This window comes from Tamandua tetradactyla, chromosome 21 (assembly GCF_023851605.1).
Source record: "Tamandua tetradactyla isolate mTamTet1 chromosome 21, mTamTet1.pri, whole genome shotgun sequence".
In the NCBI taxonomy this organism is placed as follows: Eukaryota; Metazoa; Chordata; class Mammalia; order Pilosa; family Myrmecophagidae; genus Tamandua; species Tamandua tetradactyla.
Window position 1 is genome coordinate 42,999,814 of NC_135347.1, and position 26,674 is coordinate 43,026,487.

The 26,674-nt window shown below is 35.3% G+C and overlaps 1 protein-coding gene across 7 annotated transcripts in view; it reads left to right on the top strand.

Moving 5' to 3' along the window:
• TMEM161B (transmembrane protein 161B) overlaps positions 1 to 26,674 on the top strand; it is an 84,742-nt gene that overhangs the window by 20,025 nt on the left and 38,043 nt on the right. The window contains exons 1-2 of one of the 7 annotated variants that reach the window (XM_077139192.1): positions 12,144 to 12,189; positions 12,805 to 12,908. The exons of 2 other annotated variants lie outside the window; for them this stretch is intronic. In XM_077139192.1, the coding sequence (XP_076995307.1) occupies positions 12,835 to 12,908 (74 nt within the window). In that variant the 5' untranslated portion in view covers positions 12,144 to 12,189; positions 12,805 to 12,834. Of the gene's footprint in view, positions 1 to 12,143; positions 12,229 to 12,804; positions 12,909 to 26,674 lie in introns of those variants that run through there. 4 more of the 7 variants (XM_077139191.1, XM_077139193.1, XM_077139190.1 and 1 more) reach the window with 4 other exon arrangements.

Consider the following 26,674-nt stretch of genomic DNA (forward strand, 5'->3'; position numbering starts at 1 on the left):
GTTTTTCTATTTCTTCTTTTTGTTCAGCCCATGTCTTTTGTCCTCCCTCAATTTATCGATTTCGTTTTTGAAGAGGTTTTCCATTTTTGTTCGTATATTCAGCAGTAGTTGTCTCAGCTCCTGTATCTCCTTTGAACTATTGGTTTGTTCCTTTGACTGGGCCATATTTTCAATTTTCTGAGCGTGATCCATTATCTTCTGCTGGCGTCTGGGCATTTAGTCAGATTTCCCTGGGTGTTGGACCAACAGGTTGAAAGATTTTTCTGTGAAATCTCTGGGTTCTGTTTTTCTTATCCTGCCCAGTAGGTGGCGCTCGTGGCACACATTTGTCTGTGGGTCCTTTAACTTTGGAAAACTCTCGCCGTGGGGGAGATTCGCCAGCCGAAGCGGCTTGAAAGAGTGCCAGCCAGCCCGGGGGTCCGAACGCGGGGAGGGTCACCGGCCGCCGCAGCCCGGGAGATCGTCCATCCGAATTTCTTAGTCGGCCTGGGGCACCAAGCGTGGCGGGAGGGCACCAGCCACTGTGGCCCGGGAGAGTGCACCATTCCCAGCCGGACCGGGGAGTCACGTGTTTGGAAGGGACCCGCCTGGGCACCGTTCTCCGTGGCCTGGGAATTTCCGATCCAATTCTCTCAGTTGGTGCGAGGGGCCACGCGTGGTGGGGATGCCAGCCGCCGCGGCTTGAGGGGACCGCCTGCCCAGTTCTGCCAGCTGGCCTGGGAAGAAGGAAGGGAGGGACTCTAGCCGCTTGCCGCCCTGCCCGGGGAAGCCCGCGCCCCTCGGCAATCTCACCAGAGCGGGTTCTCTCAGCCAGTCAGCCGTTCCAGGATGGGGTACGCTGTCTTTTTGATCTCTGTCGTGGCTCCGGGAGCTGTTCTGTATTGTTTCTACTCCCCTAGTAGCTGTTCTGGAGGAGGAACTAAGATCCACGCATCTTACTAAGCCGCCATCTTCTCCGGAAGTCCCATCATAGGAACGCAGAGTCCAAAATCCACAGGGCAGGCTGTGAAGCCGATGACTTGGATGGCCTGAATGAACTCCACAGGAGAGGCTCACCAGCCAAAGCAGGAATGTGTTAGTAGAATTTTAATGTTCAAATTGGTACTTTTTCACTCTCCCCTCCCTCTTTCCCCTATTAGATTAATTAACATTAGGACCATAAAGCCTCCACTGTTTCATTTATTCCTATATAGTTTAGGTGTCTAACTAGATCAGAAGTTTCATATTGAATGTACCAGTGTTCTCGTGTTACAGTCTTTGAGACAAAAGTAAGTGAAAAAGAATCTAGATAATTGGAATTAGAATTAGAATTAATTGCCAATAACTTAATATTTTCTGGTCAGTAGAACAGATAAGAAAGCTTTGGAAACATTTGTTGTAATGCAAGTTAATTGAAAAATTTAATTCTTTAAGATTAAAATTATTTTCTAGTTAGATTTCAACTAATATTTATTGAGTTCTTATTCTTGATTTTTATAGTGAGCTTTGCAATTAATCATTCATATCAGAAGTGTTTAAGATCATCATAGTTATTTATTTTGATAGTCACTGAAAGGAAAGGTTTCAGATTATAAAAAAATGAGTAATTTAAGAAGAGAGAATTGCCAGGTATCTGAGATAGATTTTAAACACTAGAACTCTTGGCACCAAAATTCTTTCCTGAGAGAAGTTTCCACAAACTACTAATCATGTTAAGAATGCAAGGTGGTTGCTAGATCTACTCCTTTATAATAAATTGAAACTTACTATACTCCTTTCAGGTCTCTTATGTTAGTTCGTTAATCCTTTTTGGGGAAGGGCTTATTATTCATTCCCATTGACAGTAACTACACATCATAGGCTTGATGGTAGTTTGGAAATGGTAAATTTGTGAATGCCAAAGATCTTTTTCATATCTAATTAAAATATTACAATAACATCTGCCCAGGATTTTAGAGATCATTTGCCAACTCTTGTCATTTTGTAGATAGGGCTGAGTCCCAGAAACAGCCTATTGCTGTGTAGCTACTTAGTGACGGATTTGCTTTGAGCCTAGTATGTTTAATTATTTAACCCATTTACAGTGAGAGCATCTATCTAACAGAGTTTATGTTAACATTAGAGATGCGCATTAAATTCATTGGCTTTTGCATATGGCTTAAAATTTCGTTAAACCAAAATTTTTATTTGAAATTTGTTTAATGACGCTTTACTATTATACTTACCAAAGTTATAATTTTTAGTTTAAAACAAAGTATTTGTAATGCCAGAAACCTCTTCCAGTAAGTTGAGAGGATTATCTTTTTAAAATAGATAGGTAGAAAGCACAGTATATTTCTTTTGATTTAAAGTGAATAATTTTCTTCTTGATACTAAAGTTCAGTGCTTGGCACAGAATAGGAATCTAAATATAGTGAAGAATAGTGGCCAAATTTATACTTTATCCTTTAACTTCATCCAAAAAGGAAATCTTTATTCAACTTGTATTGAAAAACCTATCATGCCAGGCACTTTTGTGGAGTGGAGGTGTATCTAAATAAATAATATGAAATGTAGTTTTAGTGGGAAAGATAGCCTTAAATTAGTGTTTGTACTTGAGGGTATGAAAGCCTGTTTTTCGAGTTATCTATATGTTTTTTAATAGCTGGACAATCAAGGAAGATTTTATAGAGGGAGTCATTGTTGAAGAATGAGTAGTAATTAGTCTGAATAAGATAATTTGTAAACTTCAAATACGTCTTTTACTAATTTTGGCTAATAGCTCCTTTGAATATATACCAATGAGGATGTTTTCTACAATGTTAGAATATACTTTTATAGTTAAGTAAGTAACTGGCAGAATTTAGGGATGCCTCCTTTCATTGCCCTTTTTGTTTGTTACTTATCAGTACTTATAATGAAATATTTATGTATGTCTTAGAGATGAAGTGGCTTGTTAACATCTTTAAAAATATTTCAGTCTTCATCAACATTTTAATAACTATGGTATTGCTTTTTCTGAGATATTCCATGATTTATTTGACATACTGCAATTATGGGAAATTATCTTTTAAAATAAACAGTTTCAGTCCCAATATATAAGATAATTTTTGAAGTATATTTAATTAGATTGTTCTCCATTCTTATAAGTTTATTTCTAAATTTAATCAAATGACTCTGTACTGTCATATTAACCAGAAAAGTCTGGAGCTGATCTTTTGATAATAGTTAAGTTAAGTTCATGCATTCTACTATGTTGTATTCTAGGTCTAATCCTTAAGAAATTCAAGGTATAATTAGGTTATTTTATTTAGGGTTTTTGCTTTTTGACTTTAGCTTTAAAATCATTACGTTTCTTAATTTCCTTAGCTGGAAAATAGCAAAAATTTCTGCTGTACTTTTTTCTTTAAAGAAATTAAGAACATGTTTTGTACTGCTAAACATTAATGCTGGCAAATGAAACTGATTCTGTAAACAAATTTGAAAAACCCATATGCTTGAGTTCAAATTGTAGTTGATAATTTTTTGTGGTATAAAGTTGAACTATATAAAAATTGCCATTTTTGTAGTTCAAAACAAAGATTTTTCTTGTGGAAACTTTCTTCTTATGCCTTTGATCTAATCTGCTTCTGATCCTTAAGTGACTGTATTCCTACACTTAACCACTTAACTCTTTTCTAGAAGTCAGTCCCCCCACCCCCATTGTTTACTTGCTTTTTGCCTTAATCATGTGGCATTTTTCTCTAAAATATATTGTTTGAAGCATTCTAGTAACCTTCAAATTTTCCTCTTATTGCTTCATTTCTTCAGGGCATAATTATATCCATTATTTCCATTTTACCTTTACATGATCTCCTGGTTTTTATCCTTATCTATTGAAACTTTCCTTGCAGAGCTAATTAGTAATCTCATGCCTAATTCCTTTTTTTTAATCTCTAAATATCTCTTAATTCTTTTTTATTTTGCTTTTGTTTTTGAAGTTTTTGTTCAGGCTGTTATGTTTGTCGCTTGGACTTTCATTGGATTTCTAATTTAGATCCTTGTTTCCAATTCTTTTGCCATTCCAGTTTATTTTTCCACTGTAGTGTCAAACTTACCTTTACAAAAATATATTTGATTTGGTTACTCTGGACTTGAGATCCTAGTGTTATTTCGAAGTACCTGCGGAAAAGTCTACTGTGTTTACCTCCTTTTAAAGTCTAGCCATATGGAATTTATTATTTCAGAATCATGCCATTTATTCTCTTTGTACAGGTATGTCCATCTGCCTAAACTTCTCTTTCTTTCTTGTTCTGATGGAGGGTTACATTTTAACCTTGTAAGACTAGTTTAGATGTCACCTCTGTGGGCAAGTCTTTCCCATGTAGATTTAATCATTTAGTTATTTGGAGTTGTCCCATAACATTGGGCCCTGACCTCTACTATACCACATATCATTGTTTGTAGCTGGCAGTGGCTAATGGTATGAGAGTTTGATAAAATCAACACATGATGGAAGAATTACATTATATATTTTCACCTTGAATTTAAATATGGATTGGTTCCAAGGCCTAAGGTAGACTAGATTGTACCAAAATCAGTGGTATTTACATGCCAAAATATATAAAAATTTTTAGATAGCCTTTATCTAAAGAAAGTATGTATCAATAAGAAGGTAGTTTTCTCAAGTTGAATACCTAGAAAAACAGTTTGAAAACCCGTTGAGGAAAAACAGAATTGAATTTATTTATCTAGAACTTGAGAGTATTTACATGCTAGATAGATATTCTGTATATTTCTTCAGACTTCAGCACTGCCTGAATGAAATATTTTTTAGTGATATTTGCTGCTTTTACTCTAAGTTGCTTATTCATCATGCAGCCTACTTATAATGTGGCTTCCAGTGTAGCACTAAGACAGTCATCAGTTGGGACACTTAGTGAACCTAAGCCATATGATCCATGCAGAAGATACATGTGGTAGTTGTTTCACTGTAATTAATTGATGAAACTCATACAAATTTAGTTATTGCTAGTCTGCCCCAGTAGATTCAGCATCCTTACTATGCAAGCAAAAGCATGTTTCTCTGTTTTCTGAAAAGCTGAGGTTGCAAGTACTGTCCTTGGGATACCTGTCTGGGGCTTGTAGCCTTCTTCCTTGAGTTGCCTTCAGTATTCAGCTTTTCTGTCAGTGGTTCTGGCAGTCCCCAGTTATCAAAACTTAAATACCCTGAATGACCTGACACATTTCTCAATTATATTCTACAATTGTTATCCTTCATTTTCGATCACACTCAAAGTTGGATTAGTTTTTCTTCTGAAGTATTTTTTATTTTTGCTCTCTCCCTCCTTGTTTTAACTGCTGTACAGGTAAAACTGCTTTTGTAGCCCATACCTGAGCTGTTTTAGATTTTTTCTTTAATTAATCAATATACTGCTCTCAGTCTAATTAACCTTGTTTTATTACTTGCATTATTTCATTTGTCTTACCCCTGCCTGTTTAGAAGTCTTCCAGGGTGACTTAAGACAACAACAGCAACAACTCAGGGCTCTCAAAAATCTGAAATTTTGTCTTAATCTTATTTCTCAAAATTCTTTGCCATATACTAAAGTCTACTTTAGTTGAGCTAGTCTTTTCACTGACCCGTGTATTGTCTGTGCCCACGTCAGTCATTTGGTTTGAAATTCCCTACCTTTTACTGTTCTACCTTTGTAGTTTCATTTTCCATCTTAGGTGTCGTCTGCTCTATGAAATTTTCATATTCAAGTTTTTAAAATAAGTTTTCTATAACCCTTATTCATTATTCTATACAAATTTGTGCTCAGTTAAATGTTGTCATGATATATTTGTTGTCACCGAATATGTTAATAAATATTAAGTACCCCACTGTTAGTCTGCACTATTCTAAAATGGCGTTGCTGTGTTTGTAGTGTAGCAGTGCAATGTAAAAATCTTTGTGCCAAATTCCTGATAACAGCAAATACTGCATGTTAAGTAGACAGTATGTGTTTGTTAATTGAATTTTCATTTGCTTTTCCTGTATATAGATACAATTTCTATAGTGACGTGATTTGGGTTGATAGTGGTTTTATTTTTTAAACATTGTTTTACTGAGACCCTAATTCCTTTGTCACATAACGTTTGTTAATATATTTTGTTCTCATCACCAAAGAAATATAGGCTGTTGCAGCCCTACTCCCTGTAGTACTGCTCTACTACCTTTAATACAGTCCACCTCATCATACCTGGGCTATGATTTAGGGCCCCTGTGCTGTCCCTCATCCACTATTTACATAGCCTCAAGAGTGATTTTTCTGAAATACTGATTTGATCTTAATGCTTTTCATGGATTTCCTGTTGCCTTCAGATTATATTCTAAACCCTTTAATTTTGCCCTTCAATATCTGTCTTACTCCCTACTTTTTCGGTCTTATCCCATGTTAAGCACATTATCACTGATGGTTCACCAAACTCTGAGTTTGACTCATGCTTTACCTTCCAAAATGCCCTTTCCCAGCTATTTGCCCTCAAATCTTTCTCTCCTTTTGCTATGCTCGCAGAATCTTCTTTCTCTCCTCTCATTGTTACAGGATAAAGGTGGTGGATTTTTTTTGCCAGTGCACTCAAATGACCAATTCCTGAGACACCAGGGTTTCAAAGAGAGAAAAAGTCTATTAGTAAGCATGTTATCGGGTGGCCTATTGGTCCAAAAATCTATCTCCTCGAATTGCAGTAATTCTGGTTCTTTTATATCATTAAAAAATGGGCAGGTTTTAGGATAATGAGCACAGTGGCCCTGGATGATGTAATTAGAGGTGATTTAATTATTGATCATGAACAAATTGATTACGTGCTTTAGTCACAGAACGTATGTATGAAAATGGTGGCCTTAATAAGATGATGGGTGTGGTTTTTAGTATTATAATATAAGTGACTTATAGGTTAAAGTCTAAGGTACTGCCCATTTTGGATAGATCCAGTTTTGGTTTTCGGGGTAATTTTGGATTTACATGAATTAGTTCTGGGCTTGTTACCTGATAGAGGCTGTGGAGTCTTCTGCCGGACGGATGCACTCAATAACCAATACCTGAGACACAGGGGTTTCAAAGAGAAAAGGAGTTTATTGCTATGCACGTAGTAGGAGAGCACATGGCCTAGCAGCCCAAAATCAGTGTCCCCGAACTGCAGTAATTTGGTAGTTTTATTAGAGAAAAGGTGGGCAGGGTTTAGGATAATGAGCGCCGTGGTACCAGATGATATAATTAGAGGTGCGCAGATTACATGCTTAGTCACAGAACATATGAAAGAAAATGGTGGAGTGAGGTTGAGGTGTTTTGTAGGTTAAAGTCTAACCTGCTGCGCATGTCAGGAGGGCACACTTTGGATCAGTCTCCCTCATCAAGATTATTTGGGATATGGGGTGAATTAGTTCCGGGCAGACCCAAGACCCTTCATTAGCAAACCTGAGGGCTATCTTTAGTGATTACAAGGCTCTAAAGTTGAAAAACTGGATAACTAGGTACAGTTAGTCACAAGATTTTTACAATCACAGGGGCAGAAAATAAGGGCTATACAATCATTGTCAGAGATCAAGACAGCTGGATTAGAACTCAGAGATTTCAGATGATTCCCTGACTAGTCTAATGTTCCAGAAAGCAAAAAGGAATATTTATGTAATGATTCAGTAATCAAAATCGTCCCTTAGATCCTGGTTTCTCAGTTACAGGCTGACCCAAGACCCTTCATTAATAAACACTAGGGCCTCTCTTTAATGATCACAGGACTCTAAAGTTGAAAAACTGGAAAATGGGTATAAGTGAGGGTTAGTTACAAGGTTTTTATAATCACCAGGTCTCAAGATAAAGGCTGTACAAACCTTATCAGAGATCTAGGCAGCTGAATTACAATTCAAAGATCTCAGGTATTTCCCTATGTCTACTCTAATATACCAGAAAGTAGAAAGGAATATCTATATTATCATAATCATCCCTTAAATCCTAACTTCTTGGCTACATCGTCAGTATATATGTTTTATAATGGTTTGTTTATGCTCCTAGTGGACTGGTAGATACCATGCTTTCTTCCTATTGGTAGTGAACTGATGCCTGGCATGGCACATGAAAGTTGTTGCTTAATAAATTTTCATTGAATGCACAGAATGGATTTAGTGGGAAAAGCATTAGATTGGACATTGGGGGTTTTGGTCCCAGATAAATCTGTAACTTTTGTGATCTTGATTGTTTGGGTCCTGATCCTTATTTGTAAATTGTTCAGAGGTGGTTTGTTTAAATGCTCAAAGTGTGAATTCTAAAATTTATGTCAACCTGGATTGAAATGACAGAATTTGTACTTTTGGAGTATAAATTATTTGAGCATCTCTAAGAAGTCTGTCTCAACATATTTAACTATCACTAAAACATCTGAACAGTTAAGAAACAAACAAAAAAAATTGTAAGGTCAATAGCCTCTTTCTCCCTTTTCCTTATTTGGGGAGATGATAATTGAAACCATTCAGGTGGTCTGAGTCCCAAGTACATATGCAAATATGCCTTCCATTGGTAAACAACCTATTCTTTGTTTCAATCTGTTTGTCAGCAGGAGAGCTAGTTTAATGAAACATAAAAAAGTGTCAACTTCACTTGAGTTGAGACAATATCCAAAGTTTGAATTTTAAAATTGTAGGCTGTTTGTATTTGTATTTTGGGAGTTTTATTTTCAGTATTGATAAGGAAGATGAAATATTGCTACTTGGTCTATTTTATTTCTTGGAGAATTGATTTAATTTTCTTTGGTAAGAAGTTTTTAAAACCTACCCAGAAACGATTACTGACAAAAATTGAAATGACCATTCTTCTGGAGACTAAAGGCAAATAAGTTTTTCTTGCTGTTCATGGCCCTAGGTTAATAGATATGGAAAGGTTGAAACCTAAGTTATGCCAATGTTTCACCCTTCTTGGGTGCTTATGAGCTGTTTCATAAATGACTTTCCTCAGTTCTAGTTATTAAGAGAATCTAGGCTTAAGGGCAGTGAATCCAGATAGAAACCATCTCTTTGGCCAAGTTATTGTTTTGAGGTGTTAATAAAATCATTAAGACTACTTGAGTCAATGACCCATATGGTTTTGTGTTTGAGACTTCAGCCCTGATGGACCTTGGTAGCTTCATTGCATCTCTGCCCAATTAGGGAATCTTCTCTTTGAAATTTATGTTAAGGTTTTCAATTAAATTTATTTAAGCATTTTCCTTTAGACAGGAATAATGGAAAAATATTCAAGAAATTTGATTTTTTAAATTAAGCAATTCAGAAATTCTGCTTTGTGTAAACTTAGACATGTGTAGATGCTCAGTTGTGCGGTGAAGACAGGATATTAGAATACTTTGGTTTGAACTTTAAATGATTGTGCCTCATATTAGTGAAGTTGAGCCTTTATATTTTAATATGTTAATCCCTAGCATGTACACTGTAATTGTCATTGTGTAATAATGTCTTAAAATTTGACCTACATATGAATAATGTATTAAATTTGATAATGTATAATTTGGAAAATTATTGCCATTTGAAAATATATTGCAAGGACTCTCTCCTAAATATTTTTTGAAAAAGAGTAACTTCGGTGATATAGTTTCCACATAACTTTTAAGCTGCTTTTTCAAAAGATTATATAGATTCCTGTATTAGGATAAACTGACATATTTTCCCAACACAAATATAGTTATTTTTCACCTAACAGCAAATACATTCCGTAAAAGATTTCTTGACTTCTGTTAGAAAGTTGGAAGAAGACTTCTTATTAAATAACGATATCATTAGCATAGTGTTTAGATGAGATTTTGGGAAAGTATTTTCAGCTTCATTTAAAAAGAGGCAAATGGCACATTGGTGTAATGGAATGGAATGAGGTTAGGTTTTGCACTGAACAGTTTTTAGTAAAACATTTATGACAACAATAAGAATGTACGAGTTTTGCTATGTTCTTTACCTTTGTCAGGGTTGGTCTCTTTAATGCCTCCTTTGCCTTCCTATTTGTTCGTTCTCTGAATTCTGCAACGATATTTTCAGAACTCATTTCTCTTTAGTGTATCAGAGATACCAGTGTAATTGAGCGCTTCATTATTTCTGGCCTGGATTATTGCAGAAACTTCTGGTTAGTTCTCATTGGCCAGTCTGTGGCTTTATTTTTATTTGTTTGTTTCTACCTTTGCATGGTTTTTATCATCAAGCATTATGCTTAGTGATTTGGAGGAAAGGGAGAGAGTTGGGCAGGATGTCCCTCCTCCCAGTTTATCACATTCTATCGTATATACCTTTCAGATCAGTCTTTCTGAAATATCATTTGATAGTTGTGACATTTAATAGATGTGATTAAGATATGATTTATGTTGTTAAGGAGTTTATTTTCTTAATTTATATTTGTGAGAGATTGTAACAGATGAGCTTGAAGATTCTGTGACACTATCATATATCACTAGCACTTATGTCTTTCAAGGCCAGATTGAGGTTCATTTTGTCCACAAAACTTTCCCTGCCTAAAATCTAGTCTTTCACTTTTTTTTTTTTCTTTTTTGCATGAGCAGGCACTGGGACTCAAACTCGAGTCTCCAGCATGGCAGGTGAGAATTCTGCCACTGAGCCACCATTACACCGCCTCAGTCTTTTGCAAAGTCTGTGATCTCAAATAGACCAGCCTTCTGACATACTTGCTAATATATTTCTTAGACTTCTTCTGTCTTAAAGAGTTCTTTGTAATGATATTCATTGTATTGACGTATTTTAATACAAACCATACAGAAAGTACAATAGTAAAATCAAACAGTAGAGAATGTGAAAGAAAAGGGTAAAAATGTTGATCTTTGATGTTAGGTTAATAAGAAAAATGGGCTGAACCATAACCAGTTGGTAAGAATTTAAGGCATTAAATATCCATAGATAAAACCGCAATTGAGGCATGGTAATTTAAATAATCCTGTTAAAGAGCCATTTTTAGGTATTTTTTGTTTGTTTGTTTTCAAGGCCTGTCTGTACCTGTTTTTTCCTCTTCTTAACTAGCAGTTAATCTTGTACTAATTGATTTGTAGAAACTATCTCTATGTACCACGTAACAAGTAAGTCATCCTTTTGTGATGTGAATTACAAAATACGTTTTTCTGTTAGCTTTTTGACTGTTGTTTTTCCAAGCAAAATTTCTTTCCAACTTTTTTTTCAAATCTTCTTTATGACTTATGAGATTGGTATCAGTTTTAGAAAAAGGTCTTCTGTTTTTGAACTTATACTAAGAAATGTCTTTTAGTAGTAGTGGTAATAGCAATGATAGTAACAACAAATAGTACTAACATTTATTGACTGTTTACTCTCAATTCCTAACCACAGTTTGGTGAGAATAGTGGAATTATAACCTTTTTATGGAAGAAGAAATAATGGTGTAGAATGATTAAATAACTTCTCTAAAGTCCTACAGCTAGTAGATGGCAGAGAGCAGATTCTGACATGGACGGTTTGGTTCCACAGTGTGTGCTCTTAAACCTGTATGCTGTACTGTTTCTTTTTAATTTTTTAAATATATTTTTCATGTACTTTTTTGATATGTTAAGTTTGAAATAGGAATCCATCTTTCCCCTTTTTTTTTCTTGGATAGAGGATAAGCCAGAAGAAGGGACCACGAAAGATTGATCATCAACGTGGGAGTAAAGCAGGGGAGAGTGGTTAAATTATTTGGGATACTGCTAGATTTAAGATAAAGATAGATAATTTGGTAACCGGTGTGATTTCAGTTTTTCAGTGAAATAGGCTGGAGCAGAAGTCAAATGAGAACTGATATGAGAAAATAGAAACAATGAAAACAAGTCTTTTGAAAAGTGGTGGTCAATATGAGGAAGGGGAGAAAGACTGTAGAAAAGGGAAAAATTATTATTTTATAGAAAGATGAAAGAGACTTGTATAGTTACAGTGCTGATAGAAATAGAGATTGAAAAACATAGAGAAAAGAATTTATTTGATAGTTAAGATTCTGAAGATCAAAGAGGATGGGCTCTGAAGCATAGGTTACAGGGATTTGCTTTATATAGAAGATGCTCTTATTTTAGAGGGTGTGGGAAAAAATGAATGCAGGTACATGTGACTGAGTTTGGTGATGGTGAGTGTTGGAGTTCTTAATGATGGCATCTGTTTTGTCTGTGAAGTAGGTGATGATGTCATCTACTGGGTGGAGTCTTGGAAGTTTGAGGAGGTTTGGAGGTCTGAGGAGAGGGAAGAAGGTTTGAATTAGCCATCATGGAAAGTAGGGGTGGGGATTGGTGAGAAAAAGAGGATTGTTGGATATTATTTAAGGCCCGCTGGAAGTGGGTGGTGACAACATGAGCCAAATATTCTTTGCTAGTGACATATAGGACTGTTCTGCCATCATACTTAATATAGTTAGTGTTCGTTGACCGTTTGTTACCAGACTAAGATTAAAATACAGGCATACTACTTTTAAAACTTGCCAAGCTAATCTTTTTAAGTGTATTGAGTACATTGGAGGAAGATGAAGAAATCACTAGTTTTCAGTTCATTTTGTTATCTTAATTTATATGACATATTTCTTGGGAATAGATTTTGAATGTGTATTCTGATCCATTGAACTTTCATTCACATGGGTGTGACTTGGATAATTTGTAGATGATTATGAGACAGTATACAATGATTATGAGTTCAAACTTAAAATATTTTAGATGTTGAATACTAAATACTAAATGTCAGAACAATATTTTAAATACTATAAACTCATTTTCATTTCTCTTAAAATGTTATTTTCAAAATATATGGAAAGTTTTCCAACAATATCCCAAATCCATATTTATTCGTTATTGAATTTTTTTTTTTTTACACAGGGTATAATAGGTATTCAGCTGGTTGTTACCATGGTGATGGCCAGTATCATGCAGAAGATTATACCTCACTACTCTCTTGCTCGATGGTTACTCTGTAATGGCAGGTAAGGCAAAGATAGTCTAATTGTGACTAGGACAAATCTCTGTTTAGTTTACTAGGCTGATTAACCCTAGAAGTTGGAGAAGTTAAATGCTATTCTTGTTTTTAAAAGTATTACAATAGAAAGTTTTGAAATAACTTCCTTATTTCTCTTCTTTGAGAAATTAGTAGTTTTTTTTGTTTAAAATAAAGGTGGATTGGATCATGGTCAAGAATTTAGTCTCCCTACATCCCCCCAACTTTGTTCTGTCCGTGGCCACAATCTTTTCTAGTTACTGTTAGAAAAAGTTGGTCACTATGAATGTTTTATAAACCTACAACTTCTCTAATTTAAAAAAAAAAAAAAAACAAAGTTGGTCAACAAGGGGGCAGTGAGAAATTATAAATTGAAGTGCTGAAATATTTTTATCATTTTTGAAAAAAGTAGCTCAGAAAGCGTATTCCTTTTGTTGGTACCTCAGTTGAGAGTTTAATGTTAAGAGTTGGGGTTCTTTATTATACTGTAAAGAATTTTGAACTGTTTAATTTAGCAAGGAGTGGGTGAAGTTTCTTGTGGGATTTTAATTTTTTTTTTTGGTATATTGCATTATAGTCTTACTTCCACAAAGGAGCTAAATTGTCTCGTTGCAATGTACAATCATAAAGGTAAAGCAATTAAATATAGGTGAGATAGTGAAGCAAAAGCAGGAGAATTCTGTACCCAAAAATGCATGCCAAAAGCACTGTGAAATTATGAAACATAAATGAGCAATTTGATACCATGACTATAGTTTTACCCTAGTTATTCATGTTCAATAAATAACCTAATCCTCTTTGGGCTTTGTATGTCTATTTTCTTTGTTTAGACTTTGTTTCTTTGTTTAGACTGTTGAAGATAGAGAAAATGGATAGCTCTCATCCTACTAAAGATTCCATATACTGAAGACTAGTAACCCTTTAATTCTGGGCCATTCCATCTACAAAAATGAAATCTCTCTCATAGGATCTATTTTCTACTTTTAATTATTCTGTTCTAGACTAGGCATTTATACTTTTTCCATGTTGATGTTTAAATATAGAAAAATATTATGTGTTCAGACTACTTTAAAATTATTTTAGGACATGGTCATATATCTAAACATTTATACATACATACATTCATATGTACACATACATGAATTTATATATGTATGTGTGCAGAAACAGTTGTTTAAAAACATATTTCATTAGCAAAAAAGGTAACTGAAGTGTTACAAGAGTTGAAAATCTGTCAGACCTATTTATTAAGTGAAAATTGATCTCTTCTAACTAGTTTTTGACTCTGGTAGCTACTGATTTTGATAGGTTTGTTTTTTAAGTAGGCTTGTATGCCCCGTGTAATCTGGTTTATTTTACCCTGCAAAACCTTTTTCATTGATCATGAAAGGGTGAACATCAACTGGGCATATTATTACTAATTCTAAATAAATGGAATCTGAATGAACAAAACTAAATAGAATACACAAATGTGTAATTTATTTTCCAGTGAGAATTGCACATTTCTGGATTTCATGCTTATAATCCAAGGAAATTTTCAAATCTCTTTTGGCTGCAAAGATTTGGTAGTGTTGTCCCATTTTAGTGTATATGCATTTCCATGTTCTTGCATACTGTGCTTTACATTTGTTTCTACTTCTCCCTTCAGCGTTGTCAGTTTGCTTCACGTTTTTTGAGGCACTCTGACTTGATGCATAAATATTTATGATTGTTTTATCTTGATGAATTGTTCTTTTATTAATACATAGTGTCCTTCTTTGTCTCTTTTAATTGTTTTACAATTAAAAAGTAAAAGTGAAGTCTAATTTGTTGGATATTAGTATACCTACCCTTGCTCATTTTTGGTTGTTGTTTGTGTCAAATATCTTTTTCCAGCCTTTCACTTTCAATCTGTTTCTGTCCTTGAGTCTAAAGTGAGTCTCTTGAAGGGCGGGCAGTGGTGGCGCAGTGGCAGAGTTCTTGCCTGCCATACCAGAAAAAATAATAAAATAAAGTGAGTCTCTTGTAGATGGCATACAAATGGGTCCTGATTTTTATTCCATTCTGCCAGTCTGTGTCTTTTGTTTAGGGAGTTTAATCCATTAACATTTTATGTTATTACTGTAAAGGCAGTAGTTCTGCCATTTTGTCTTTTGCATTTTATGTCATATCTTTTTTTTTCCTCTTTTTACCTTTACTGATAGTTTTTTTTTTTACACTTTTCTCCAGGCTGCTCTCTTCTGTCTTTCCTATCCACCTGTAGTGCTCCCTTTAGTATTTCTTGTTAATTCCAAACTTTCTCAGTGACTATCTAAAAATATTTTAATCTCCTTCTCATTTTCTGAAGGACAGTTTTGCTGAGTATAGAATTCTTGGTTGGCAGTTTTCTCTTACAGGATCTTAAATGTATTATTCCACTGCATTCTCATTCCATGATTTCTGCTGAGGAAGCCACACATAGTCTTACCGAGCTTCCTTTGTATGTGATGAATTGCTTTTCTTTTTCCTTTTTCATAATTCTCTCTGTCTTTGACTTTTGACAGTCTGATTACTAAGTGTCTTGAAGTAGATCTCTTTGGATCTATTCTCTCTGGGGTATGTTGTACTTCTTGTATTTGAAATTTTATGTCTTTCATAAGATATGGAAAATGTTCTATAATTATTTCCTCCATTAGTCTTTCTGTTCCTTTTCCCTTCTCTTCTCCTTCAGGGGTACCCGTTACTCGTATATTTGTGTGCTTCATGTTGTTATTTAGTTTCCTGAGACCCTGCTCATATTTCATTCTTTTCCTTATCTTTTCTTTTGTGTGTAGGATTTCAGATGTTCTGTCCTGTAGTTCACTGATTCTATCTTCAACCTCTTCAAATCTGCTGTTGTAGTTCTCCATTGTTTTTTTCATCTTTTGTGTTGTGCCTTTCATTCCCATAAGTTCTGCTATTTGCTTTTTCAAACTTTTGCATTCTTCTTTATGTTCACCGTGTCTTCCTTATATCCTTCATCTCTTTTGCCATATTTTCCTTCAACTTGTTGATTTGGTTTTTGATGTGATTTTACATGCCTGTTTGAACATCCTTAATGAATTGTTTCAACTCCTCTATCTCATTTGAAATGTTGGTTTATTCATTAGACTGGACCATATCGTCAATTTTCCTACTATGACTCCTTATTTTTTGCTGGTGTCTAGGCATTTGATTTCCTTAAATGAGTTTACTCCAGAGGTTTTCACTCTTTTACCTAGTGTTTTCTTGTTGGCTTTATTCTCTATTCTTTGGCATTCAGTTCAAGTTATTCTAGACCTCTAGTATAACTTCTGTTTAACCTATCAGAATTTTTCAGTTCTTGTTTTTCTGGCTCTGGTTCTTGTGCTGCATATATAGAAACTTTTTTTTGAGGAAGGTCTTCTCAGATATTGACCCCAGTCAGATTTTCCCAGACTAGACAGCCCCATGTCTCAGGAGGAGGGTGTAATCAGTATTGAGTTTCCCTGAGGGTGAGACCCAGCAGATTGTCAGACTTTCCTTTGAATCCTCTTGATTCTGTGCTTTTCCTTTCCTGCTCGGCCTGTGGTGCTTATTAGCCTGCAGCTTCCCACCAGTGTAAAGTGACAAGGTCCTTTTAATTGTAGTGGTCTCTCCCTGCCAGTGTGGTTGAGACAGAGGCTGAGGTAGTAGGCAGTCTTATGTTAGTTCTGTTTTCCAGCCCCTGGGGTCTGAATTCCCTGAAGGAGGGCTGCCACTTGAGAAGATATACCTTTTAGGGAATTATCCCCTTTGACTTGACTAGTTACTTTGTCTTTCAGACATGCCTTACTTTTGCTCTTGCCTGGGGCAGTGCTGAGGCCTGAGAATGCTTGCAGTTCTATTTAATGAGATGTTAAGAAGTTAAAAAAAAATGAATAAATAAAAATAGAGAGAGAGAAGTTAAAAAAAAAAAAAACAAGCCTTCTCAGAGCTGGGCCCCAGCTTGCTGGATTTGTCAGTCAAGGGCTGGAGTTGGTAAATGGCTTTATGTGTCTCCAAGCTCTATGTGCCTCCTTTTCTTGGTGCCCAACCTTTTCCCAATGTTTTCTGCTATCCAACTCAAAAAGCCTCGTTTTCATTTTTTGTTTTTTCATTAGCCCCACCCCTCTCTTCCAGATTCCTTTAGTGCTTACACCAGGTTTATCTGTGCTCAAGGCCTGTTTTCAGCAGTCCCAATTTGTTAATTAATTCCACAGTTGGAGCTTGATTCAGCTAATTTCCTTGCTTCTAGGAGGACCTCTTTATTTTAACTTTTGGGGAACCAGCCTGCAGTGCCTGTGGGGGATGGGTACTGGCCTCCACGGCTTGGGAGACTTTCAGTTCTGCCTGGGATCTCAGCCATTTCACACCCATTCTAGATTGGTATACCATGTGTGTCTGTTCACTGATGTCCCTCAACAGTTATTCCATATAGTTCCTGGCTATTTACTAGATGCCCTTGAGAATGAACTAAATTCTACACCTCAGTGCGCCACCATCTTGCCCCGTGTTCTAGTTTGCTAGCTGGGAGAATGTGATATACCAGAAACAGAACGACTTTTAAAAACGGGAATTTATTAAGTTATAAGTTTACAGTTCTAAATCCATGAAAATGTCCAAAAAAGCAAGGATATAAAAATGGCCAATCTAAGGGATTCTGGGAAAGATACCTGGTTTAAGAAGGTCAATGACATACATTCAGGGTTTCTCTCTCAACTGTAAAGGTACATGGCCAACATGGTGACATCTGCTAGCTCTCCTTCCAGGCCTCTTGTTTCATGAAGCTCCCTGGGGGCATATTCTTTCTTCATCTCCAAAGGTCTCTATCTGCGTGGGCTCTCATGGTTCTTGTGGCTCTAAAGCTTTTTCCAAAATGTTCCCTCTTTTAAGGGATTCCAGTAAACTAATCAAGACCCACCTGGAATGGGTTAATCAACTGTTAATACCCACAATTGGGTGCACTACTGCTCTGTGGAGATAACCTAATCAAGTTTCCAACCTACAGTGTTGGGTAGAGATTAGAAGAAACGGCTGCCTCCACAAGATGGATCAGGATTAAAACATGGCTTTTGTAGGGTATATGATCCTTCAAACTAGCACACCCCACCTCTCCACATTCATTTCTAAAAAAACTTAACATGTTCCAGTAACTTGAACTTTAGAGATTGAGCACCTGATTTTATTCCCTTTGCTAAAATTGGGATAATGTACTATACTTAAAATCTGTACTTATTTGATGAGAATGTGTCATTAAGTATATGACTTAGTTTGCCAGGGCTGTTGTAATGAAGTCCCACACACTTGTTGACCTAAACTACAGGCCATGTCCGATGGTTTTGGGGTCTAGAAGTCCAAAATGAAGATGCATGAAGTAAAAAATCAAGATCGTCTTTCTCTGAGCAATCCATAGCTCAATCTCTGCCTCAGTAACATACCATCTCCCTGTCTGTCTCCTCATTGTGCCCTTATTTCCTCTGCTTATAAGGACTCCAGTCATGTTGTTTAATTAAAGACCATCCTGACTTAGTTGGCCTCATCTTAATAGGATCTCGAAAGATTATATTTATGAATGGATTCATATCCACAGGGTTTAGGACTTCAATGTATCTTTTGTGGGGGATGTGATTCGTTTCATAACAGTATGCTTACCTACTAATCGGAATGGGAGCTTAGCCTTTAAAAATAAGCATAAAGTTGATTTTCTTTGTGATCCTGATGTCTTTTGTAAACAGATTGTTAGTTATTGCTATCTTTAATGACAGTAAGGTTCCAAGGATGCCAGTCAAGAATTTCTAGAATTGGTTGCTTCCCTGTTATTAATTTCATTTCCTCTCAGTTTTGTTTTGTTTTATTAAAGAAGATCAAGTATCTTTCTTTAATATTAGTATTAAATATTTTAGGTCATGAAAGCCAAATTGCTAAGTGTGGTCACCTAAATCAGAGGATTAAGAGAATTGATTTTACCCTTTTGGAATAATTATTGTTTACCAGCCTTATGTGATATGAAATGATACTATTTTAATATTGAAAAATCTAAAGTCCCTTCACAATTGCCCATCTAAAAATATTGTTGATCAGAAATGACAGTTTGCACTTTGGACTGAAGGAAGAGAAAAATCTGAGGGTGTTCTTTGTGGCCCATAAAATTCTTAATGGGAGAGGCTCATGAGTACTTAAAAAAACTTGTCAATAGTATAGTATAGTGATCTTGTTTGGACGCTGCTGGAAGGTGATATACCAGGAATGAATGGCTTTTAAAAAGGGGAGTTTATTAAGTTGCAAGTTCTCAGTTCTAAGGCTATGAATATGTCCAAATTAAGGCAAGATTATAGAATTGACCAAATTAAGGCATCTGGTGAAAGATACCTTGGTTCAAGAAGGCTGATGACATTTGGGGTTTCTCTCTCGGCTGGGAAGGCACAGGGCAAGGTCTGCTAGCTTTCCCTCCAGGCTTCCCCAGCAGCTTCCCCAGGGCTCTGTTGGTTCTGGTGGCTCTACTGGTTTTGAAGCTTTTTCAAAAATCACTCCCTCTTTTTAAAGGGCTCCATTAAGCAGCCCGCCTTGAATGGGTGGAGACATATCCATCCCCAAGGAAACGATGTAATAAAGTTACCACCCACAATTGGATGGGTCGCATTTCCATGGAAATAATCAGAAAGGTCCCACCCAGCAATAATTGAATGAGGATTTTTAAAACTTGGCATTTTTGGGGTACACAACAGATTCAAACTGGCACATATGGTTAAGGAGTAACTGTATTGACTAGAACTGTTTAATAGAGCTATGCAAGTGAGTAGATATATAGATGCTATAATATGGCAGAAGAAACTTGTGTTTAGTTTCTGTTGTATTGCCATACTATTTATTCAATCCACTGGTAGTATAACTTTGTATTGTAAATAAGAATTCATATTTTTCTTACTATGACATGCTAATTAATAATAGGTCTCTCCCTGTTATTCATCAAACTCTATCCCTTTTGGAATGGAGGGTTTGAAGTGGCACTTCATAAAAGTGTGTTGACTTAATGAGTAGTAAGCCTGACGTTTTTCTAAAGGAATCAGTACCTTAAATGTAAAAGCAGTTTTTGCTTCTGAACTAACATTCTGTTGATTTTATATTTATAGTTTATATATGAGTTTATATTTAATATAAAATTGACTAATTTTCTAGCTCTTGTTAAATAACATTTATATATTGCTGTTAGTAATGTAGACTTCTCATTTTTCAAAAACTATATGATCTTTACCCTAATATACGTCCATTAATATTGCCTTTATATTTGTATAAACTTTATACTGGTACTGTCTTTATAACCATTATCTCATCTGAATCTGTATACTCTGAGCTAGATAGGACAGGGGATGTGTTTGGTGTATGTTACAATCTCAGAAGTCTCAGAGTCTGAATATAATAAAAGTGTTTCTCATTCTGTAAATATCAGATTTGATGAGGGTCAAATGGGGGTCACAATCAGATGGTGGTTGTACAGTTCTCCATGGAGGGTCTTCACAAGATGGTGATTCAGGGATTCAGCTATCCTTCAAATGGGATGACTCAGGTATCTAAGCTTCTGTCTTGTGACTCCTGTGTTCCTCCTGCTATCTTGGGATCCTCTGTTAGATGCTGTGCCAGTTGGCAAATGAAGAGAGAGTGCACTGTGGCGCCTCCAGGAGATTCTAGGGGCCAAAGTTTAAAATACAGCTTTTCTGCCCAAATTATATAGCTGAGAGCATGTGATTAATTTTGGCTAATGTACACAGAAGGCTGGGAGCATGAATATCATTGTAGCTAGAGAGTAAAAACAGGATTGGTGCTAATCCTGTTTTGTCATACATGATATTGTCTCCATTTTTGCAAATGGTAACAAGGTTTTAGTGATACACTCAAGTTCATGTACTGAGAAATAAAACAGACCATGAAGGCCTTTTACACTGGAAGTCTGATTCATGGTCTAGTATTTTTTTGATTATGACTCCTTATCAACTCTAGACCTTGCCCTGGAACTGTCATATTGTTACCCGACAAAGACTGTGGATTCTTTTGCCAGTCTCACTCAATAGCCAATTGACATCAGGATTTCAAAGAGGAAAAGAGTTTGTTACTCGATGCATAGTAGGAGAGCAGATGGCCTGTTGGCCCAAAATCTATCTCCCCAAACTTCAGTAATTCTGATAGTTTTATTAGAGAAAAAGATGGGCAGGATTTAGGAAAGTGAGCACAGTGGCCCCAGATGATATAATTAGAGATGATCTAATTATTGATTGTCAAGATTGATTACATGCTTTCACAGAACATGTGTAAGAAAATGACCTTATAAGGTATGTGTGACTTACAGGTTAAAGTCTAAGCTACTGTGCATGTCAGATAGACCCATCTGGGTTAGATCCAGTCTCGGTTATCAAGATAAGTTTGGACTTGGGGTTGGTTAGTTCTGGGCTGAGCCAGTACCCTTCATAAATAAACATTAGAGGCTATCTTTGTGATTACAAGACTCTAAAGTTGAAAAACTACATAACTGGGTTCAAAATGAAGGTTAGTTACAAGGTTTTTACAATTACAGGAGCAGAAGGTAAAGGCTGTACAATCATTATTAGAAATCAGGGCAACTAATTACAATTTAGAGATTTCATGTATTTCCCTCTGTCTACAATATACCAGAAAGCAAAAATGAATATCTGTATACTAATTTAATAATCAAAATCATCCCTTAAATCCTGATTTCTGTTACATTACTTGAATAGAGTTTTGAATTTGATGGGTAGAGAGTTGTAAATTTCCACTACCACTATGATTTAATTTAAATCTTACAACTTAATTAAGATTTTTTTTTTATTCCTAAATATACTTTATTTTTTAGAAAATGTACTCTCAGGTATAGGAAGTGCCTGGTTTCTCTTCACTCACCATGTTCTCATGGATTATCTGTGATTAGATGGCTCCCTTATAGTTTATTCTAAACTAAATTAAAAGGCACATCAGCATTGGCTTTGATTACCAAAAGCATGCTAAATATTAAGTAAATCTATTGTTTAAAGTATACCTCTCACCTCCCATTTGAAATGAAATTTATTCCTCATTATTAAAGTATAAATATTTTGTGTTCTATTTTTCCAGTTTTTTAATGGAAAAATGTTCTTTTAAAAAATGTTAGTTCTTCATCTAATATGCCATTTAATATGACCGTTCTGCTTTAACAAGAACTTGAGTTGTAAGATCTCATCTGTTCTTAACCCTTGAGCATGTATTATTATTAAGCTAGAAAAACTCAATTATGAAGAGCACCCAGGCTCAGAAAGTTCCATTCCTCCTCTTCTCCCGCAAAGGAAGCAAAATTCTGGGAAGTTGCTTTCTCTGTACCTTTAGTGTGAACTGCTTTCTCTAATATAAGAACTTTTTCTGACAGTTATTCAGTTCACTTAAAGAATATGGTCCTTTATCTTGTCCAGCACATCACTAATTTGTAGCCAAAGTATTCTCTGCTTTCTATTGTAATTGAAGTTCCTTTTTGTTTTGAAGTTTGCTTGGCCCCTTTTTTCATGGAGAGGTAAGTGATAGATTGCATTCTTTGTACATTTAAATAGTGGGTTTTGCATGAGAAGTAGGATGCTGCTTTTTGAACCCATTTTCCTGATTATTCAGTTCAAACCTCATGTATTTTTCTCTGCCCCTTTATCTCCCTAGGCTCCTCACTTTGGTCTGCTACTTCCCTTCATATGTCCCTCGTCAAAAAAAAAGTCAGATTTAATGATTTTTGCCTTGTCCCATAGTGGATAAAGAGTGTTAAAACACCTTCCTGTTCAATTGCTCTAATTCTTTTTGCCTGTTCTCCTTTGCATGGTGCCTGATCCAAGAATCTGCAGGTTCCCTTTTGTGAGAGAAACCTAGTATTCAAATGTACCATAGGTGGGACCTATGACTCAAGGGAAAGGTTTAAGCTTTCAGCTCTTACCCATGGAAATGCCATACTTGCCTTAGCTATCTTTTAGCTCCAGATTGTTTATGATATTCTGTTAAAATTTCCAGCGAGTAACAGGGGGAATGTATATGTATAACAATTCTGTAGCTAATTAAACAGGTTTTTCTAGGATTTAAAGCAATAATTTGTTTTCTTTTTTTGACTGTCAAAATTGTGGAAATTTAGAATGTAAACTTAGACTGTCTCTAATGTACTATGTTGTATACCCTGAAACAGTTTTGTATGATTTTTATGTATTAACATTTTTTTAGCTTGCTCTATTGATATTAAACTTTTCTATATTTGTTCATTTTCAGATTTCCATTTTAAATTTATGAAATTTTTATTTCCAAAAACTTTTTAAGTGTCTTGCTTTAAATAACATTGCAGCTTAAAATCTAAAGTTTAGACCAAAACATTCTGTATATTCTGTATTTTCTACATTCATTCTGTTTTTTGACACATCATTTGCAGTACTGTTGAACTCTGGTAGGAGTAGTAGTGAAAGAGCTTTATACAAGAAAAAATTTTCATGAAAAATTATTTTAATATGGAGGAGTATAAAACGAGATTGACTTTATTATGTAAAACATTGCTGACAATCTGAACATTGAGTAGCCAAGGTATATGTCATAAAGTATACTGAAATTAATGTCTTTAACTTAAATACAAGAGGCTCAGTTTTTTAGTCAGATTCTGTTACTACTACTTTATTTTTTAAGTTTATTATTTTTTATTACAAAAGCAAGACATGCCTACGATATAGAAAAATATGATAAATTGATAAAAGAAAATAAGAGGTTATGGACTATATTACCATTACCCAAAAACAAATATTGTTGTATTTCTTTCTAATATGAATCTTTTCTATTCATATTTCCCCACATGGTTGTGGTTTTATAGTATTGAAATTTTATATCATGTTGCTTTTGCTTGACATTAACATAAAGCATTTTTCTATTGTATTTTTGACTGTTATTATTAACTGCAACATAGAATCTAAATCTAATAAACTTTTGTATCCCTCTTCTGAGTCCACATTAGAAAGGCATAGTACAGTTGTTGCAGGCAAGCAGTCATTTTGTTGAGACAGACATATCAACTAACAGCAAAGGAAAATACTACAAATTGAGACCAGTGCTCATAAAGCATATGAGATGGAACCATTTTGTATGGAATCAAACTGTGTACAAAGTACCAAATGTTGAAGAAAATCATGCAGTGCATTTTTTAGTTTTATTTTGCATTCATGATCTCAGATCCTAGTTGGCCACTCCATGCTATGTGGCAATTTTTATATGCTCCATTTCTCAGACAACTTTTCAATAAGAATCTTTTCTCCTCAACCTCCCACTTTCCTATCTGTGCTTTACTTTAAGCTGCTGAAATCAGAGCCCATCACCGTTCTTTTCACACCACTAAATCTACAATCTTAGGTACATGTGCTATTACCCATGTTACCTTCTCTTTATTTTTTTATATTTTAATTTTGGTCTATGGAAGAAGTGTCCTGACTCATAGCTCAGTTCCTTCATTTGTGCACTGGACCCTTCCCTGTCATCTTACCCAGACTTTGTTTCTTCAGCCAGTCCTGCTTTCTTCCATATCATCAATTGCTCCATTTTGATAGGATCGTTCATGTTAACACGCACACATTTTTTTCTTAAAGAGCTCCCACTAAAACTAACAACAAATTAAGAACAGTCACAACTCTGTCCCCAAACTGCTTTTCATATCCTCATTTATTGTTTTACCTTCTCCCATATTATATTTTCTGCTTAGGTGATCCTATTAATTCCCTTAGATTTAAATACCACAGTAGTGTAATGATTACAAATTATCTCTGAGCTCTACATTCTGATCTGCAGTTGCCTTCTTCACATTTTCACTTGATGTCTCTTAGGTACTTCAAACATGTCATGTTTAAATTCCTGTTCTTCTTTATCCCAGACAATGTTCCACCATTTTCCTCAAATCAGAAATGTAGACATCAATTCCTCACTTTTTTTTTTACTCTCTGCCTTTTAGTCCCGCAGCAGGACTTGCTGATTTGATGTCCAAAATATGTTCCTGTTATTCTTGCTTTCTCTCTTTCACAGAGCAGCAAAAGGGTTCTTAAAATATAAATTTAATTTTTTTTTTCTCCCGTGCTCTTTTTGGGAGGTGGTAGGGGTGGTAGTGCATGGTCTGGAAATCAAACCCGAGTCTCCTGCATGGAAGGTGAACCAACTGTGTATCCTTCTCTCCCTTGCGTTGAAACCATTGTTTTAGCATACGATCTAAACTCCCTCCCATGACCCATGAAACTTTGCATGATATGTTCCCTGCTTATCTCATTAGTTTCTGTTCATGTGTTTCTCCTTGCACATGTGGCTGCTGCCTCATTGGCATTTAGTTACTGGACTGTTCTGTACTCTTTCATGCCTCTCTGCTTTCAACAAGCTGCCCTCTGCCTGCACTGCTCTTCCCTTTCATTCTTCTCATCCTTTAGGTTGCTGCTTAAATGTCATATCAGAGAGGATTTTCTCACCCAGTACCTGAGAATTGTCTCTTTTCTCATTCTCACCACGTGTTGGGTTCTTTTGTATTGTGTCACAATTTATAATTTTTGTCTTTACTTTTTTTTCTTTAAGTGGTTAAGTTCTGCCTCCCAAACTGAAAAATGAGCATCAAGAAGAAAGGGACTTTGGCTCCACAGTGTGTGATTATATATCTCTGATGCCTAGCAGAGTATAGTGAACTCTTTAGAAATGTTTTGTGAATAAATAAATGGATAGATGGTTGAGTAACAGTCTAAAAGTGAGTAGCCTTAAGAGCATTCTTAGATTCCTGCTTTGAACAATAATTGTTATCAATCAAGATAACCCTGAGGTAACCAGTATGAGGTATGATAAATGTAGTCCCTTTTATAAAAAATGTGTCCACAAAAAAGATTAAAGAAGCTTGAGTATATTTAAAAAGGAAATGCTTTCTGGAAAATTTAAGGGTTCCCAAGATAATTATTAAAGGACTCTTTATAACCTAAGTTTTTCTGTACTATAAGAGTTCTTTCACTGGTTACTTAATCATTTCTCAAAGCTAAACAACAGATTTTATCTTTATAAAGGTGATGAAGTGCTTTTCTGATTATTATAAGTTAAAATTCTGGACTTCACTGAAGATTTTAGGAAAGTGTTTCCCTACCCGTGTTGATTATAATTTTAGAAACTTTTTGGTTTATATATACTTCTTATGATATATATTTTATTTTAAAGCTGTTAAGCCAAGAGGAGAACTGAATTAATTTTGGTTCAGTGGTCCTTTTTGAGCCTTGCTATATGCCAGTAATTGTACTAGTTTTGAAGTGTACTTTGTAAGTCAAAATCTTCACTCTGTCAGTTAGTGGAGACTACCTTATAAACAATAAAACATGAATTATAAGTTTGGTAGGTAGGAATATTGGTGTTTAAAAACAGCATATATGCAAAAGTACTAAGGCATGAAAGAACTTAAGAAGGTAACATTCTAGCTAGAATGTCACGTTCAAAGGAGGGGAATGGTTGTAAGTATATCTGGAGTGTTAGATAGTGGTCAGATGGAGAAAGGCTGTTGACACAAGCCACAAGGCCTATAGATATTTGGGCCTTATATGAATTTTAACTTTTTTAATGGAAAATTTGGAATATATATAAAATGTGGACAATAATATAATAAATTGCTGTCATAATTAATAGTTCATGGTCACATTGTTTCATCTGTACCCCTTCATCCCTCCCAACGTATTATTTTGTGTGAAATCTAAGATACTTTGTTATTTCATTCATGAATATTTCAGTATC